Genomic DNA, 17,297 nt, shown 5'->3' on the forward strand with positions numbered 1-17,297 from the left:
CATAAAATAAGCTGTTTTGTAGAAAATAAGTTGTTTTTTAAAAAGAAATTGCAATAAGCTGTTTGGAATAAAATAAGTTGTTTCTAATAAGCTATTTTTTAATAAACAATTGTTAAAGATAAGTTATTTTTCATAAAAAAATTATTCGTTTTGGTATTTTATTTTATGAAATTAAAAAAAAATATGGATGGATTGGACATCCATCCATTGAAAAACTGAAAATGGATGGATTGGATGGATTTTATTTTTAATGGATTGGATTGGATTGGATTGTTTTAAATAAATTTAGTGGATTGTAAAGGGTCAATGAATTTTTTTTTATCCATCCATTTTTCATCCAAATCCATATCCATCCAAACCATCCATTTCCCACCCCTAATATTAATTGGATGGAAGGAAAGCTTGGTGGCCGCGGTACATGCTTCTATGTGGTGGAAAAATATATTTTCAATTGAGACGGGTGGTGGACCGGATTGGTTTAATTCGGAAGTTGTCAGAAAAGTGCATAATGGGGAAAATACTAACTTTTGGGGTGATACTTGGAGGGGTGAGCTGACGTTGTGTGATCAATTCCCTCGCCTATTTGTGATGTTAAACCAAAAAGAGGTTAAGGTGGCAGATGTTTGGGTAAACACGAAGCATGGTAGGGAATGGAGATTTATTTGACGTCACCGGTTTTTTGTTTGGGAAGAAGAGCTTTTTAACAACATGTTGGCCGTTTTGAATTATCATGTGTGGACGGCCGGATTGATAAATGGGTTTGGAGATTGGAGGAAGGAGGGTTGTTCCCCGTTAAGTCCGCTTATAACAAACTGATGTCGGTGGAGAGCGAAATGGTTTTGTTGGGAGTGGAAGAAAAGAGGGTGTTTGGACAAATTTGGAAGAGTTCTGGAAGAAAAGAGGGTGTTTGGACAAATTTGGAAGAGTTCGGCTCCATCTAAAGTGGTTGCGTTCTCTTAGAAAGCTTTCCTCAATCGAATCCCGACTCAGTGTAATCTTGTCTGAAGGAATGTGTTGCTGCAAGAGGCCTCGCTGAATTGTGTATTTTGCGATTCGACAAGGGAAACGAAAAGTCACTTGTTTTTGCATTGTAGAGTTGTTTCGAAGATTTGGGATGTGATTCTTAATTGGGTAGAGGGAGAGTTTATTACGCCGCCGAATTTGTTCATTCATTGGGCGTGTTGGAATGGTTTGGCTACAAACAAGAAGGTTATCACGGGATTGTGGCTTATTTGGCACACAGCCTTGTGGGTTATTTGGAAAGAAATGAATAATCATATTTTTAAGAATACGGTTATAAGGTGCGACAAGTTGGTAGAGATAAAGGTCCTATCATGGCGGTGGAGTCTAACTCGTCTTAAAATTCCGGCGTGTCTTTACTACGAATGGTGTGGAACCCGAGGGAGTGCTTCCGAAGATAGGGTGGGTTGTACGGTTGTTGTCATGGAGATAACAGCAGTTTCTGCTGCTGTTTTGTTTTTCTGGTTTTGCGGTGGTGTTTGGCTGCAATTTTGCTGCTAAAACCTCTACAACATGTTGACTTTTGCGGTGTTGTTAGTGCAGTGGTTCCGCTTCTGTGCTGGATAGGCGTTGCTAGATGTTAGAGCAACACTTCTTTTTTTGCTTGTATGGGTGTTTTGGGTTTTTTTTTTGTCTTTTTCCATTCTTAGTCACGGAACCTTGTGTATTGTTTTCGTTCTTTGCGTTCTTAGGTGTGTCTTACACTTAGTTCTGCTTAATAAAATTTAGTCGTTTCCAAAAAAAAAAAGTATTATACTAATTAAATCCTTGTTTTGAAAGTCATTATGATGATGATGCCATGACGAAGTGGCCCATTGGTTAGTATTTTGGTCGATAGTAACGGACCATATTATTTTAAATTATCTCATTAATAATATTTAGACTATTACCTTTCCCACCCTATGAAGTTCTAAGCCACCCTATGTTATTTCTAAAAATGTCCTTCGGATCATATAATCTGAAACCCAGTTTGAATTATATAATCCAGATTGGATTGTTGCAGTTTGGATTTTAAAATCCGTACTGTACCAGTAGCATTTTTTTTCTCTCTTCTGTTTTGTGTATTTTCTGTTGATTGTGTATCACCTTTTTATGCGTGTTACAAGTATGGAACTTGTTGAGTGCACCAGGGGTGATGGAGATCGAGCATCAGATGGAGAATGATGTTGAGGCTCAAGAGGAGATGGGTGATGATGAGCAGCAGCAGCGTATGCTGAGCTAGAGCCATATGATTTTATGTGGTTGATGTAAAATTTGAATTCTATGTTGTTAATTTTATGTTTGAACTTTTTATGTTGTTTTGTAACAATTGGATAATTTCCGTTTTAAATTTAATGTTGTGAAAATTGTGTTGTTTCTTATCGTTTATAGCATGTTTATATCATGAATGCATGTTTATGTCGTTTAGAAGCAATTTTAAGTTTCAAATGCATGTTTCAGCCAAAACAGACATTGTCTGTCTCTGTGTTGATACAATTTGGATTATATAAACCAAAAATATTTTAGTCAGTTTTGGATTATATAATCCGAAATGTCCCTTTTTCCCTCCAAATGTTGACTATTTCGGATTATATAATCCAAACTAACTAAAATTCTTTTGGATCATATAATCCGAACTCATCTAATGCACTTTAGCATCAAGATCCTTCAGGGTGCTTTAGGATCCAAAAGGGTCGGACTTTTCGGATTATATAATCCAAAACTAGTTCGGATTATATAATCCGAACCAAGGGTATTTTGGGAAAAACGGGGCTCGTGAGAATAACATAGTGTGGAAAAAGTAATAGTCTAATATTTAATATATTTGAACAATTAAATTATTTGGGCTTATGTCAAAAAAATATGACAATTGCTTTTTTGACATTCAATAGTTCTTAGAAACACAAATAAAATACTAAAATACCCTCAACGGTAGTTAACTGCCGCTGACTTTATAACTAGAAACCCGGCAGCAGTTAACTGCCACTGGGTTTTTTAGTCATTTACTTGTGTTACTAAGACATATTGAATGTCAAAACAACAACTGTCAAAAAATATCATTGGGCTAGGAAAAAAACAGTATTGGGCCTAGTTATATAAAATTTATTTGAATTGAATTTACTTAAAACACTTCAATAAATAATACACCTCCTCAAAAAATAATACACTTTGATTTATGGATGGATGGACATCCCATCCAATAAAAATTAATAATGAATGGATTGAATGGACATAATACTTACCGGATGGATTGCATGGTTTTTTTTACACAATTTTTTTTTGGATTTTAATGGACTAATAGATTTTTTTATCAATCCATTAGGATTCAAACTCATATCCATCCGATCCATCCATTTTGCCGCCCTTAGTAACGGTGATGCGAGTATTGTAAAGATGAAGGCTCAAATTTGAGGGAAATAAAATTACAATACAATTTGAAGTGGTTAGTCTTCTATTGGTTTGGATGACTAGATCAAGGATATATAGGAGAAACAACTAATATATCTAATTTCTTAAGCTTTGAATAGAGATATTATGGCCTAGTCTCTTCTAGTGACCCTAGTCATTAGTTTGTTATTGCTTTGGATGTACTCTAGACTCTTCAAAAAGTGTTATCAAAACTCTAGGTTTGATATGACAAACATTTTCTTTGATCAAGATGTATTCATATAGGTTTGATGTTAATAAATTTCACGAGTACGTGAAATGAATTCAATGCTGAAATTTAAGATGAATATTGTTCTTCTACACCTATGAAAGAAAAGGGATTTTACACCAACTAAAATGTTCATAGTACGCTTGTTGCAATGTTGTTGTAATGTGGTAAGTAATGACTTATCATCTCAAGTTTAGAATCGGTGCAAAAATTCACGTTTAACACCACTTGAATACACTATTGTAAGAAGGTGTAAATACGCAAAAATTCACATTTAACACCACTGAATACACTATTGTAAGAAGGTGTAAATACCGGTTTGTACAAAGTTGATCTTAAAAGTGATTTGTAAAGAAGTTATTTATATATCAAATGAGATTACTAGAACCAGGTTTATATCAAATCATTTTTCTATTTCTGTTAGTTTTCAAATGGTTCTTTGTGCTTCGCTGCAACATTATTTATTTCCTAATGGACATTGTTCTATATATTGCTTCCCATATTTTGCTTCACAGTGTGAAATGATCAATTAGGCCAATTTATTTGGGACAGAGAGAGTATTTTCTTTTTAAATATTTGACATGTGGTCCACCTATAATTTTTCAATTTTGGAGCTCTTAAACATTGTGGTCCTTCATAATAATTAGAGTCACGAACTTCACATGATTTGTATTAAATGTCAAATATTACTTGAAGTTGCAAATTCCTATACTACAAATAAAAAATTCAAAGATGAACCATAAGGGCATGAGATCAGCCAGATTTATTATATTCAAAACAGAAATCTTGTACACACACGCTAATTCTTATATAATATGCCAATTGATGAGTTTACAAAACTCCAATAAGATTAACTAACGTACAATAATAATTTAATCAACTCTAATTAAATAATTAACAACATGGATCTAAAACTTAAAAATTAAGGGAATGATCACCAGGTTGACATAGAATGTTGGACCTTCCGCTCAGATCCATTGTAACGTGTCTAGAATTACGAAGTTGACAAGTTATGCGTAAATTCCATTGTAAAACCTCAATTTAGACGCACGCAATACCAATTGTGGTGGTCGTGAACCGCTCAGAAGCTGACCTTTTTACCAAGGAAAATACCTCAGGCGAAAGAACGCCAATCTCGAATTCAGGAACTTCAGGTATAGTAGAAAGAACTGGTCCAGACTTATCATAAACCATATACAAACACTCTTTGGAGTATTTTTCTTGCATTTTGAAACTATTGCTGCTCCCAGTGCCAGTGATACTGCTTGAAACGTTGGATTTCTTATTGCCTGACTTGAAAACTGAACGAATGAATTTCTGAAAAGAACGAGAAATCTTGTACGGCTTCGTTGACATAACCGAAGAAGAAGAAGATTTCTGAAGTACTGTGACTCGACGCTCCGGTAAATGAGACATGGAAAGTGTTCTATTTAAAATGTTTGAACTAGCTATGGCTGAGTCAAGTTGGTTTTTGAAGGAGTTGAGTTCAAAGGAATCATAAAGTGTACTTCCACAATCCCACACAGTATTGTTACTGTAATTTGACACTGAAAAATTATTTTCCTTTTCTTCTTTTGAGAGTTTCTGTTTCTCCATATATAATGTTGCTTTGTTTGAGTAGAATACTATAAGGGACTGTGTTTTCTACTTTTCTGCTATAAGTAGCAATACTAAATAGAGAGTGACGTTTATTATGATGCTTTTTCTTATGGTTGGTGAAGGATCAAGCAGGTTAGTTATGACTTCTGTACCAGAAAGGTTTTACTATCACGTCCTAACATATATGGACCGTAAAATCCCTTTCATAATTTGTAACTTTTTTTGTATCTATCTATCTATGTTGCTCATAGTTGTTACATCAACATTGGTCAAATAGAGATATTTCAGTTTAGTTATATTTCACCTTTAGTTCTTTATGTTTTAATGTATTCTTCCATGGATAAATAATTAAACATTTTGTCACTATGTTATCCTTATCCAAATAAACAATTAAACAAATGTAAAAAAAAAACATAATACAAAACATATCGGAATAGGATGTGATTACCCTGCTGTGTTATGCCATTTAAAATTGAGATTAGCTTAATTGCTTAAAAAAAATACATTATAAACCATTCCTAATGCCTTGCGGGGGCAGCAAACAGAGGATTTGAAGGGGTACATGCCTTGTAAGGTAAGGAAACAGCCATTATTTTTAGAAAAATGGTATTTGTCGCGAATGAGCAGCACGAGAAGTGTACACGACACAAATGACATGTTTTGATTGCTCAATTATTTATTGGGGTGATGCTATATATCGCGAGGAATAAATTCACGAAGAACTTGCAACCATTAGGTCTACTATTTGATTAAAAACATGAGTGGATGGATAGAAAAGTGATCCCCCTATGTATACATGTTTAGCATGTCGTGAGCGTCTCCTTCGCTATATGTAGCATTATCCAATTTATTGACTTACATGTATTCCGCTTAACCTTCCATGAATTCCGCCAAACACTTATTTTTCACTAATTAGTTGGTATTCATGATGGTTCGTGATACTTATTTCCCAAAATATAGCGACATTGTTCCCTTTATAAAAACACTTGAATCATTGAATAGATTATTTGTTGTTTTTAGATTTCCAAACTATTGTATTTGGATTTCCAAATTCTATTATCTACCGAAGTTGTTACTAGGTTGAGTCACGACCAGGTCGCTCTCTTTAAGACGTTTCGTGGCACTGCCCAAAATTGTGCAAGGCAGACTATCAACCACGCCGCCTCCAGGATAAAACAAGCCCAGCTACAACTGTGCGGTTAACTACTGCACTGTAGAAAACCGTTCGAGATTTACACCCTCAAATATGGTACTAAGACCACTCTTTAATACTGAAACCAATTTAATATGGTATTATTACCATTCTATTATGGTGCTGAGACCACTCAAATATTTTCCACCATTCCTCCTCAAATAAAAATATTGAATAATTTTTATATACTGTTAAGATCATTCTTAATTCCGACGGGACATTGTTCATTCCAAATAGGGACTATGATCTTAAAAGTACTCTTTATTCCGAAGGGACATATATTATCAAAGGGACTATGAACTTAAGACCATTCTTAATTCCGAAGGGACATTAAACCGGAAAGGGACTATGGTCTTAAGAACACTCTTAATTCCGAAGGGACAGAAAGGAGTAGAAAAAGGAGAGGGACTTGTTAAACAACTCGAAGGAGGGAGAAGAGAGGAAAGACTCGTCAACACAAGTCAAGAAAGGGAGAAGAGAGAAAGAGTTCCGACAACTCAATGAAACTGTGTGAGCTCTCTATTTATAGAAAAAATTCACAACTAATAAGTGAGAAACTTTGGGAACAAGTAATACATTACGTTGTCATTAAGTAATTCACATATTAGATCTAGTACAAAAATATCTCAATCAATTGAGTACCAAAAATATATTATATTATGTACCAAAATATATTTCAGATCAAACACTAAAATATATTAGATTGCCTACCCAAATATTTCAGACTGTGTTCCAAAATATTCTAGATTGCGTTCCAAAATATTTTAGCAAAACTTGGGGACTAAGAAAGTGTAACACCCCGATTTCCCAACATAAAAATTTCATTTAAAATCAGAGTATTTAATTCATAACGGAATGCCACACACTACTTTAACATCTCAAAACAGATAAAAATAATTATCCTTCAAAATCAACATCATGGAAAATCTTAAACTGTTGCAGCGGAAAATAGTTCAACATTTAAAAGTCTTGGCACGCAGGCCTTATTGGAAATTCTCATAAATTAGTTCATAAAAGAAACACGTAAGGAATAGAAGTAAAAGCAAGCCCCCATCCCGTTACGTATCAGAGCACCTAGACACCAACTGAGAGTCCACTCATGAACGCCTCTAATCTTTATTACCTGCACATTACCCACGGTCGAGGCAACATATACGCAGAAGGGGTGAGATTTCATAATCAATACATTAAGAATATAATCCAATAAAATGCATTTAACAACTTAAACATTAATAACATATCAACAATTAGCATATTTTTCATTTCATAACAAATACAATCATCAAATACCATTACTAATTTTCATCACAAATCATAATCAACTTAACACTTAACTTGACGACACAACTCATCTTTGACCATGCAACTCTATCAACTCAACAACAACTTAATAACACAACTCTTCTTTGACCATGCAACTCTATCAACTCAACAACAACTTGACAACTTAAACATCATGAACTTCTTGATATGCAAATGCATGTGGTACCAATCAACAACAAAATGAGCATAATGGCTCTTCAACGTGTGAGCACAAAGGCTGCCGGGCCTAAAGCCCCCAACTTTAATGAGCGCAAAGGCTGCCGGGCCTAAAGCCCCCAACTTTAATGAGCACAAAGGATGCCGGGCCTAAAGCCCCCAACTTTAATGAGTAGGCAATGAACTCAACTTCCAACGACTTAGACAACAACATAAACAACTCATACGACTCATAATCATGGACCACTCCTTGAATTCTACAACATAGACCGACTCATGCAACTTCAAGACACTAACAGTCAAAAGCAGGGAACAGCAGCAAGATACAACATTTAATAACATTTGAATGCGTTAACATCATCTAAGGTATGAATTACATCAACATAAATACCATAAAGCATCATTATAACATTCATGCAACTACACTTCTAATCTCAGTCACCTGAACAGACTGCAGGGTCTATAAAAACATCCTAAACAGCTATCTTACTTAATTCTAAGGTCAACTCAAGACTACACGTGCGAAGGGATCGCATCGGGACAATTTTGGGCAACTAACAGCCTAACTCGCAGTGGCGAGTAACTCTGCTCGCAATGGCGAGCAAAGCGTGCATTCTGGGTTCCTAAGTCCTTACTCGCAGTGGCGAGTTATTCTGCTCGCAGTTGCGAGCTTACAGGTCACTCGCAGTTGCGAGTTGCATTGCTCGCAGATGCGAGCTCTGGGTTCTAGCTCGCCGTTGCGAGTGTTCTTGCTCGCAGATGCGAGCGATGAATGTCAGTACGGCAATAAACCTAAAAATCACAACTTTTCACCTATATTCATGATTCCTTCATCCAAATAGCATCTAATTATCATCTTAAGTCATATCTAAGGTCTGTACACTAATTTTGCATCAATCTAACATCTGTTCTTGATTCATTCATCAAAATTGATCCTAAACCTAATTCTCAATTCTCACCAAAACTTAACCTAATCATGCTAAATTCATCCTATAGAATTATACCCTTAATAATATTGAAAATTAGTCTCACCCTTACCTGATAATAGCAGAATCGCAGCCCTCCTTTGGTTCTTCTCTCTTTCTGACTTTTCTCCCTTTTTCTCCAAAAACGTACGTACTACTTTTCCTAACTTATGTCTGTCTATTTATCTCTCCTTTATACTCTTCTCACTACTAATTGCTCATCTCACCACGCAGCCCAATCTTTAATATTTTTATTTTATTTCTCATATCTTATTTTATTTAATAATAAAATAAGTCACACCAACATAACAACTTCACAACATCAATATACTTCACGTCATTCTAGAAAATCACATAATTTATCTATAAATCATGCAAACTATTTAAATTCTTAAATCATATAAATATATATATAAATAAATATATAAATCCTCATTAAATTAAGTAAATAATTAAGACGGGCGTTACAGAAAGCACTTTCTAATAATGATTAAACTAATTATTTAATTTATCATTTCCAAATAATAAAATATATATCAATATATATTTTTTCTCTAGTGCTTATGTACCCCCGTTAATTAGAGGTACACCCCCACTATACAAACACTACTAATGTGTGTGTTTCATCCGATGTGGGACTTCCAGTTTTTTTCAATTCACACAACACTAGTTCTACCCAACATGGGAATTTGTGTTTAGTCTTTTTACTCAATTTTCACACATGTTCCAACAATCCCCCACTTGAATTTAAAAAATGGTTTCAGAAATAACGTCAAAAACGTCTCCATAAGATTTGCTAGTAAACAAAGGTGTCGCCTACAACTTGAACCTTTGCATAGCAAGTAAAATTCTGATTAACAAGAGTTGCTTACAGCATTGAACTCTATCTCAGACATAGAACCCACACACAAACCTTTTCATAAGATGTATTCTAAAAGCCCGTGCGTTTATGGCCTTGCACGTGTATCCCGGTTTTAACGAACGCTCTAGGTATTCTGCCCCGAATCCCATAGGAACTGGCCCTTAGTTCCACATTCATATAGGTGAGTCTATCAAGAGTACTCCTGTAGCTATGTACTCCACTCCAAATAGAGTATAGATCTCATTAAGAGTTTCTATTATCTCATCCTTCTATCGTTGCAGGAATCATGCTTTCTTACTTTTATCATAGCATGTTCTATCACTTGTGACTTGTTATTACCCATTGAACCTATTTCTTAGGATCTCCAGCCATGTAGGTCGGGTTACCATCACTTGTGACCTTTGGGCATTAGTCCCATCCTATTGGATGTGTTTAGGACTTTCTTTCTAGTAATTCCTTTCGTCAAAGGATTAACTAATTCTTTATCAGTACGTACATGATCTACTTTAACCGTTCCTTTTGAGAGTAGCTAGCTCTCTAATCCTTTATGTGTTCATGCCTTAATTATCGTCTCTGACGATTCTCAATTTTTGTAATAGCTGCAGACTATCACAATGAATTAACACTTCTGGAAACGGTTTTATCCACTAAGGGATCTCAATTAGCAAGCATCTTGTCAACTTGCTTCTCCACTAGTTTTCTCTAGTGTTCTCATCTCAGATTCATTCCATGGTGGACTGAGTCAATATCATTTGTTTTAACAAACAACTCCTCTAGTGATGCTCAATATGCAAACACTAGTCGCTAAATATTCATCTGAAAGATGTTCTATTTTATATCTTGTACCATTTAAGTACAATATGTTACTCCTAGTGAAGTAATCTTAGAGTCATAATCTTCTTAAGGCACCTCATGACTCTTTCTATAGCATGGCAATGCTTCTCATTCGTCTACTAGTAAACTTGCACAAGAGTTTTACGACATCGGCAATGTCGGGTCTAATACATTCAGTGGCTTACCTAAGGACTGCCAATGATGCTCGCATATTTTATTTGTTTAACTCCATCTCAAGTGTTCTTACACTTGGATCATAATATATGATTGCAAGTTTACGGTGAAATAATAATATTTCCTTAAGAACTTCAACTTTGTCTAGGTCTTTTTTATCAATGTTATTGATAAACAATGATTTCACATAATTCATAACATGAATCTTTAAATCAAATATGAGCAAGTCGTCTTTATAGAGACTTATGATCGTGCAAATATTATTTGTCACTTTCATTCACTTTATACTCATTCGATAGCATTAGAATATCAAATTTTTCATGTCATTCCTTAAGAGTTTATTTTAGACCATACAAATAATTATCTAACTTACAGACCTTGTTTTCTTGTCCATGAATCGCAAAACTTTCAGGTTGTTTCATATAAATTTCTTCTTCTAGTTCACCATAAAAAGAGGCAACTTTCACATCCATTTGGAGTACTATCGAGTTATGAACGGCGGCTAAAGGGACTAGTACTCTTATGGATATGATTTTCGTGACTGGTGAATGAATGTCGAAGAAGTCTATATTTTTCTGTCTAAAACCTTTGACTACAAGGAGAGCCTTGTATTCATCAACTGTACCATCAGGTTTTAGTTCCTTTTTCCAAAATCCAAATACAACCGATTGATTTTGCAACTATGAGACAAGTCAACCAAGTATCATGTTTTGTTAGACTCTAGAAGATTCATTTCATCGTTTATTGCTTTTTGCCATAATTCAGCATCCAATGAGGATATAACTTATTTAAGGCTTAATGAATCTTCTTCCAATGTATAAACCAAGTTCATACTCTTTAGCATTTTTAGCTTTCTTACCTCCTTGAGGTTCTATAACATCTCGTGTGATGTTTTCATAACTATTTCTAATTACAGTAGAAACTCTTTAATTTAATACTCGGTAAATTAATAAACTCTCTAAAATAATAAATTTGTCCGGTCCCGACTTGGGCCAATGTAAAAAATTGAAAAACTCGATAAAATAATAAGATAATAATTTTTTGGGAGATCCCTTTATAATTTTTGGTCCCAAGAAAATCATAAATTAATAATTCATAGAAACTGAAAAAAATATATTAAGAATACATTGAACATATTTGTTCCTCTTGATTACATTTACTGTACTTCAAAAGTCATTATTGATTTCCAATGCATATGAACACAGTAGTTACTAATTTACGTTGAGTCCCAAGGTTCGCTGCAACGTAATTCAAAGAGGCATAGACTAATTTGCCTTTTTGTTTGGTATGTACAGTATAATTACTTAAAAACTCTTTAAATTAATAATTATTAATTTATCGATAAATTAATAACTCTCTAAATTAATAAATTTATCCGGTCCTGACATTATTAATTTATAGAGTTTTAACTGTACATGAATGTGATTAGATATAGTGCTCCCACTAGTTCTTAATTTTTAGAAGGGAATTTAGTTTACCCCCACTAGTGCCCCCACTATTCTTTAATTTACAGGGGTACTTACTTCATAGAAATCAGCATCTTTTAATTCTATGATCACTTTAACATTTAGGTCTGTTTTATCTTGGTTTTCGGGTGTCAAACATTGATTACGTTTGAACCTTTTAAACCGGTGATATCTTATTTTTTCTTGGGAAGGGAAAAAGTAAGCAAAACCCTTGAGAATCGAGGTCCGGGAGTTGTTTTCGCTACGGGAAGGTGTTAGGCACCCATAACGACTATAGTACCCTATAGGAACCGTCTTTAATTTCTATGCGCGCGCTTTATTTTTAAATGCTATTTTGAAAAGTGTTTATACCTAAAAGGTATTCTAAGTGAAGAATTGGAGGGAGAAGAATGTGTTTAAATTTTTATTTTATTTGAATTGAAGGAATTTTGTTCCTTGCCTACGTACCCGTTTAAGGGATCAAATCAACCGTAGTTCTCTCTCAAAAATGTTTTTGTTTTTGTTGGTTGATTTTAAGTTTGAAAATTGGAATTTGAAGAATAGAAAGAGACCTCAAGGGCATGGGATTAGGAAATTGTGAGGTTGGATTAGTGAATTGCAAAAGAAAGTCAAAGTATGATTATTTTCATTGGATTTTTGATTAAGAAAATAAAAGGAAAATTCAATGGGGTTTTGGACCCCAAGGTTTATTAAGAAAAAAACTTGAGTGATATTGTTTATATTTTTTTGGAAAATTGATTTTTCTAAGTATAAAGCCTAACCATTCATCTAAACATACAATCCTAAACATACATCTAAACATGCATATTCTAGCTATTTATCCAAAGTGAAGTGTGTGCATGTGTCGGTGCTTGTGTCGGTGTACATTATTAGAGTCCATTGTCCTTTACATCATACCCTAGTTTACATTCTATGGTCTTGCAAGAAATTAAAATTGCATAAAAGTAAAGTACAAGATTTCCTAGGTGTTACATTCTAAGTATTAATATGGGAACTAAAGTGCAAGAAATGAAACTATAATGGAAGAATGAAGTATGTTTATGGAATGTATGAAACATGAGATGAAAAGGTTAGTGGAATAAGGCATAAAAAATGAGATATAAGCAAGTAAAAAATGCATAGTAAGGTAACCAAAATTAACCACAAAAGAAGTAGCAAGACTCAATAAAATGTAGTGAAATATACTTAAGAATTCATCACAACAATAGGGCAAATACATGACCTCTAATCCTCACATCATGACAAATTTTCAAAGGGTTTATTTCAGTCATAATCATGAGAATTACAAGGACAAAGTGAGTCAAGGACTATGACACATTCTTAGGCATATTTTACACTTTATTCATATACTAAAGCAATCACATAACTTGTAAAACAAGAAATTCACAAATCATTTCACAAGACAGTAAAACAAACACAAATTCAGAGGCATATTCATCACAAAACCACACATCAATTATCCATATCACATGTCAAGGCATCATGATCAAATCATAGCAAGATTTCACAACATTTAACAAAATAGAGTAAAATATTAATCAAGAAACATCACATATATTTTTATCAATTTTATCATGTAAAACATATCAAAAATTCATCAAAGAACACGTTGGAAACACATAGTAACTTTTTAGGAATTTTTACAAGACTTTTTAGGCAAAGCGAGGGTGCATATAGCAATTTTTCAGCAAGAAACGCAGAAACAGGGGGGGTGCACGTATCAAAATGCCACACAGGCCATGGCAGTTGGGCCTAAGAACGAAATAGGCCGGGTTGGAGTTGGTTGGGGACGGGTCAACCCGGTTCATGGGTAGTATAAACCCCAAGAACCGGTCCACACACTCACTTCTCACCCACACTTCTCTCTCTAGGTTATTTCTAGAGAGAGAAGCTCTGCAACACCTTAGGACAGACTTCGCCGGAGACGAATGAGGAAGATGACCGGAAAACACTCCGGTGCGGTGGTCGGCCGTAGCGCCGCCACACCGGAGTATATTTTTTTGCTTTTTTTAGAAAATTCTTACACGTCTATCTTCCTCTCCTTCTCCTTGTTACAGATTCGTACTTAGATTCCACAAATCAAGCTTCAAATTGTCTAGATCTACAAAAATTTCGAAGAGCCAAAACGGAAAAACGAAGAGCAAGATGATGTTTGTTACCTTGTTTCTGAATGCTGGAAGGTTCCAGAATGTTAATCTTTGCTTGATTCACGTTTTGCTCCTTTCTTTCCTTCGACTTGTCCTCGGATTCTTTTTCTTTCACGATCTGGACTTGTTGTTGCAGTATTGTTGAGACTTGTGATGAATCTCCTTCACGGATTCTTGCTCACTGTGGTTCGAATTCGTGAAGTTGTGATTCGGTTGTGACGAACTCGTGCTGTTTATGAATTTGTGAACCTTGCTTTCGAATTTGTGTTGTTATGGATTGGATACTGGAATTTTCGATTCTGGTGGTGATGATTGTGTATGGATGATTCGGTGATGATGATTATGTGTGGATGATTTTTCTGGAAAAGTTGTTAGGGTTTGTTCTTGATGTTCTTGATGAACATTCATCAAGTTCATCAAGAGTTTGGTGCTTTGATCTGAAAATGCAGAGAGAGAAAAAGTAGAATCTGTTTGTGATGATTTTTTGGAAAGTGTGAAAATTGACTGGACTTTGACTGTGACTGGGCTTATATAGCTGACACATGTGACTGCTGGACCAATAAGCCACTGCCATGTGGCGTAACTAACTCTTGGACAAATGAAAAACTGACACGTGTACAGGACTAATGACTTGGACAAAGGACTAAAATGCAAATTTTAGAAATTTAGGACTTAAAAATAAAATAAAATGAATTAAAATTGGTAACCGGCAAATAACGTAAAGTGAAACGATTAAAATTGACAAAACGGACTAAAACGAACCAATGGCCTAAATGAGGTACTTTAAAGTAACCTCTCTCTGCCGAAATTTCGTGTGAAATGACCAAAATGCCCCTAGGGCTTAAAATGACTAAAAATGACTCAGATGCAATTTAAAAATGGATTTTTAACAGAAATTGAATCAAAGACTCATACAAGCAAAATTAAAAGACTCAGAGACAATTTTTAGAATTTAAACAGGACTTTAACACATGAAAAGACTAAAATGCCCCTAGGGGCAAAACTGACTCAAAATGACTTCAAGTGCAATTTTTGAAATGGTTTTTGACATAGAATGAAACAGAGACTTATTCTAACCAAATGAAAAGACTCAAACAAATTTTTAAAAGACTGAAAGAAATTTCGACATAGGAAATGACTAAAATACCCTTACATGTGAATTTTGCAAATAACATTGAAATAGAATGCAGAGAAAGATGCAGTTGATCAGAGACAGTTCAAATAGCTTGTAATGCAAGAAAAGAAGAATTGAACAAGTATTTTTAGGTCCAAAATTAGGGTATAACAAGGTCCTAAAACCTATATGCTTCGTTATTTATAACATACCTAATGAATACACATTCATAGGCTCTACTAGTGAGTTTAACTCTCTTGGGGTCCTGAAGCCAAATATAGTCCGGACAATCCCAAGTTCAAAAATAAGACAAGTTGGATTGTCTTTTCTTCAAAAATTTCTTAATTAGAATTTTTGTTCTTAGACTTGGGTACTCTATAAATTTCAATTTTCGTTATAAAAATTGAACATTCAAGCATATCAATTTTATTTTCCAAAATTCACAGTCATCAATAAATATGATAAAAACATCATTTTATCATTTCTAATTTATGTGTCATCAAATTCACACATATCATAATTTATTATGTTTAGAGATTCATATTCTCTAAATTCTGATTTATATGAACTTTTGGTTCATATTTCTTGACTGCAATAAATAAAATTGTCTAATCATATAACGTTGGAATTAAGTCCAAGTTACTCAAGTTTAAAATTAAACGCTTGTTCACACAATAAATTTTGATATGTCAAATATTAAAATCACACAACTAATAAAATAGAAGGAGAGTTTAATTTTGAACATACCATCAAAGGTGCAATCTTTTTGCACAAGAATGTATGGTATACAAGTCTCTCTTTAAGTCTGAGTCAACTCAGTCTTATTCAGTGGAAATCTGAAATTCAGATTCTTTCTTATTTTTAGAACATGCAACATGTCTATATACCCAATATGCCATAAAGTTTATGGCAATTCTTGCTATTGTTTTAAACAATAACTCACGTAAGTACCAGCCAATAAAAAAAACTTTATCAATTCTTGTTACTGTTTAGTAACAAACGGAACCAAACATTTTCTTTTCAGCTCACATCGCTTGTTACGTGACAGCTCGCATTTTTTTATTTTCAGCTCCAAACATTTTTTTTGGCTCGTTTCTTTTGTTTTGTAACAAAATAAACTTGTTTGGTTCTGTAACAAATAATTTGTTTTGTAACAAATTATTGTTTCACTATATGGCTTTGATTTCGAAACCATATTTCAAACAAATTCAACGTATTTGAATTTTTTAGTGTTGTTATTTAAAACAACAATCACTTCATCGTTTCAGTCAAAAGATGTATTTCTATAGCATGATTTATCCTTAATATATTTAGGGACAACTTAACCTTAATAAGTAACTTCTTCGGTAAACATAGTAGATCGAAACGTCTTAAAAATGTTGTTTTTGGATTTCCAAACTGTTGTATTTGGATTTCCAAATTCTATTATCTACCGAAGTTGTTACTAGGTTGAGTCACGACCAGGTCGCTCTCTTTAAGACGTTTCGTGGCACTGCCCAAAATTGTGCAAGGCAGACTATCAACCATGCCGCCTCCAGGATAAAACAAGCCCAACTACAATTGTGCGGTTAACTACTGCACTGTAGAAAATCGTTCGAGATTTACACCCTCAAATATGGTACTAAGACCACTCTTTAATACTGAAACCAATTTAATATGGTATTATTACCATTCTATTATGGTGCTGAGATCACTCAAATATGGTGTTTCCACCATTCCTCCTCAAATAAAAATATTGAATAATTTTTATATACTGTTAAGATCATTCTTAATTCCGACGGGACATTGTTTATTCCAAATAGGGACTCTG

The 17,297-nt window shown here is 34.2% G+C and overlaps 1 protein-coding gene across 1 annotated transcript; it reads right to left on the reverse strand.

The window, feature by feature from the left end:
- Nucleotides 1–4,388: 4,388 nt before the first annotated feature.
- Nucleotides 4,389–5,422, reverse strand: LOC146919179 (uncharacterized). The gene has a single exon (XM_085712430.1). It carries the CDS (start codon nucleotides 5,249–5,251, stop codon nucleotides 4,697–4,699), a length of 555 nt encoding a protein of 184 aa, XP_085568556.1. The 5' UTR covers nucleotides 5,252–5,422; the 3' UTR covers nucleotides 4,389–4,696.
- Between the last annotated feature and the right edge of the window lie 11,875 nt (nucleotides 5,423–17,297).

This window comes from Medicago sativa, chromosome 5, assembly GCF_051527215.1.
Source record: "Medicago sativa cultivar Bolivia chromosome 5, Bolivia_mono, whole genome shotgun sequence".
Taxonomy (NCBI): Eukaryota; Viridiplantae; Streptophyta; class Magnoliopsida; order Fabales; family Fabaceae; genus Medicago; species Medicago sativa.

What these genes read in the sequence shown, in the direction of transcription:
- LOC146919179 (XM_085712430.1), bottom strand. Translation starts at nt 5,251, where the DNA reads ATGGAGAAACAGAAACTCTCAAAAGAAGAAAAGGAAAATAATTTTTCA.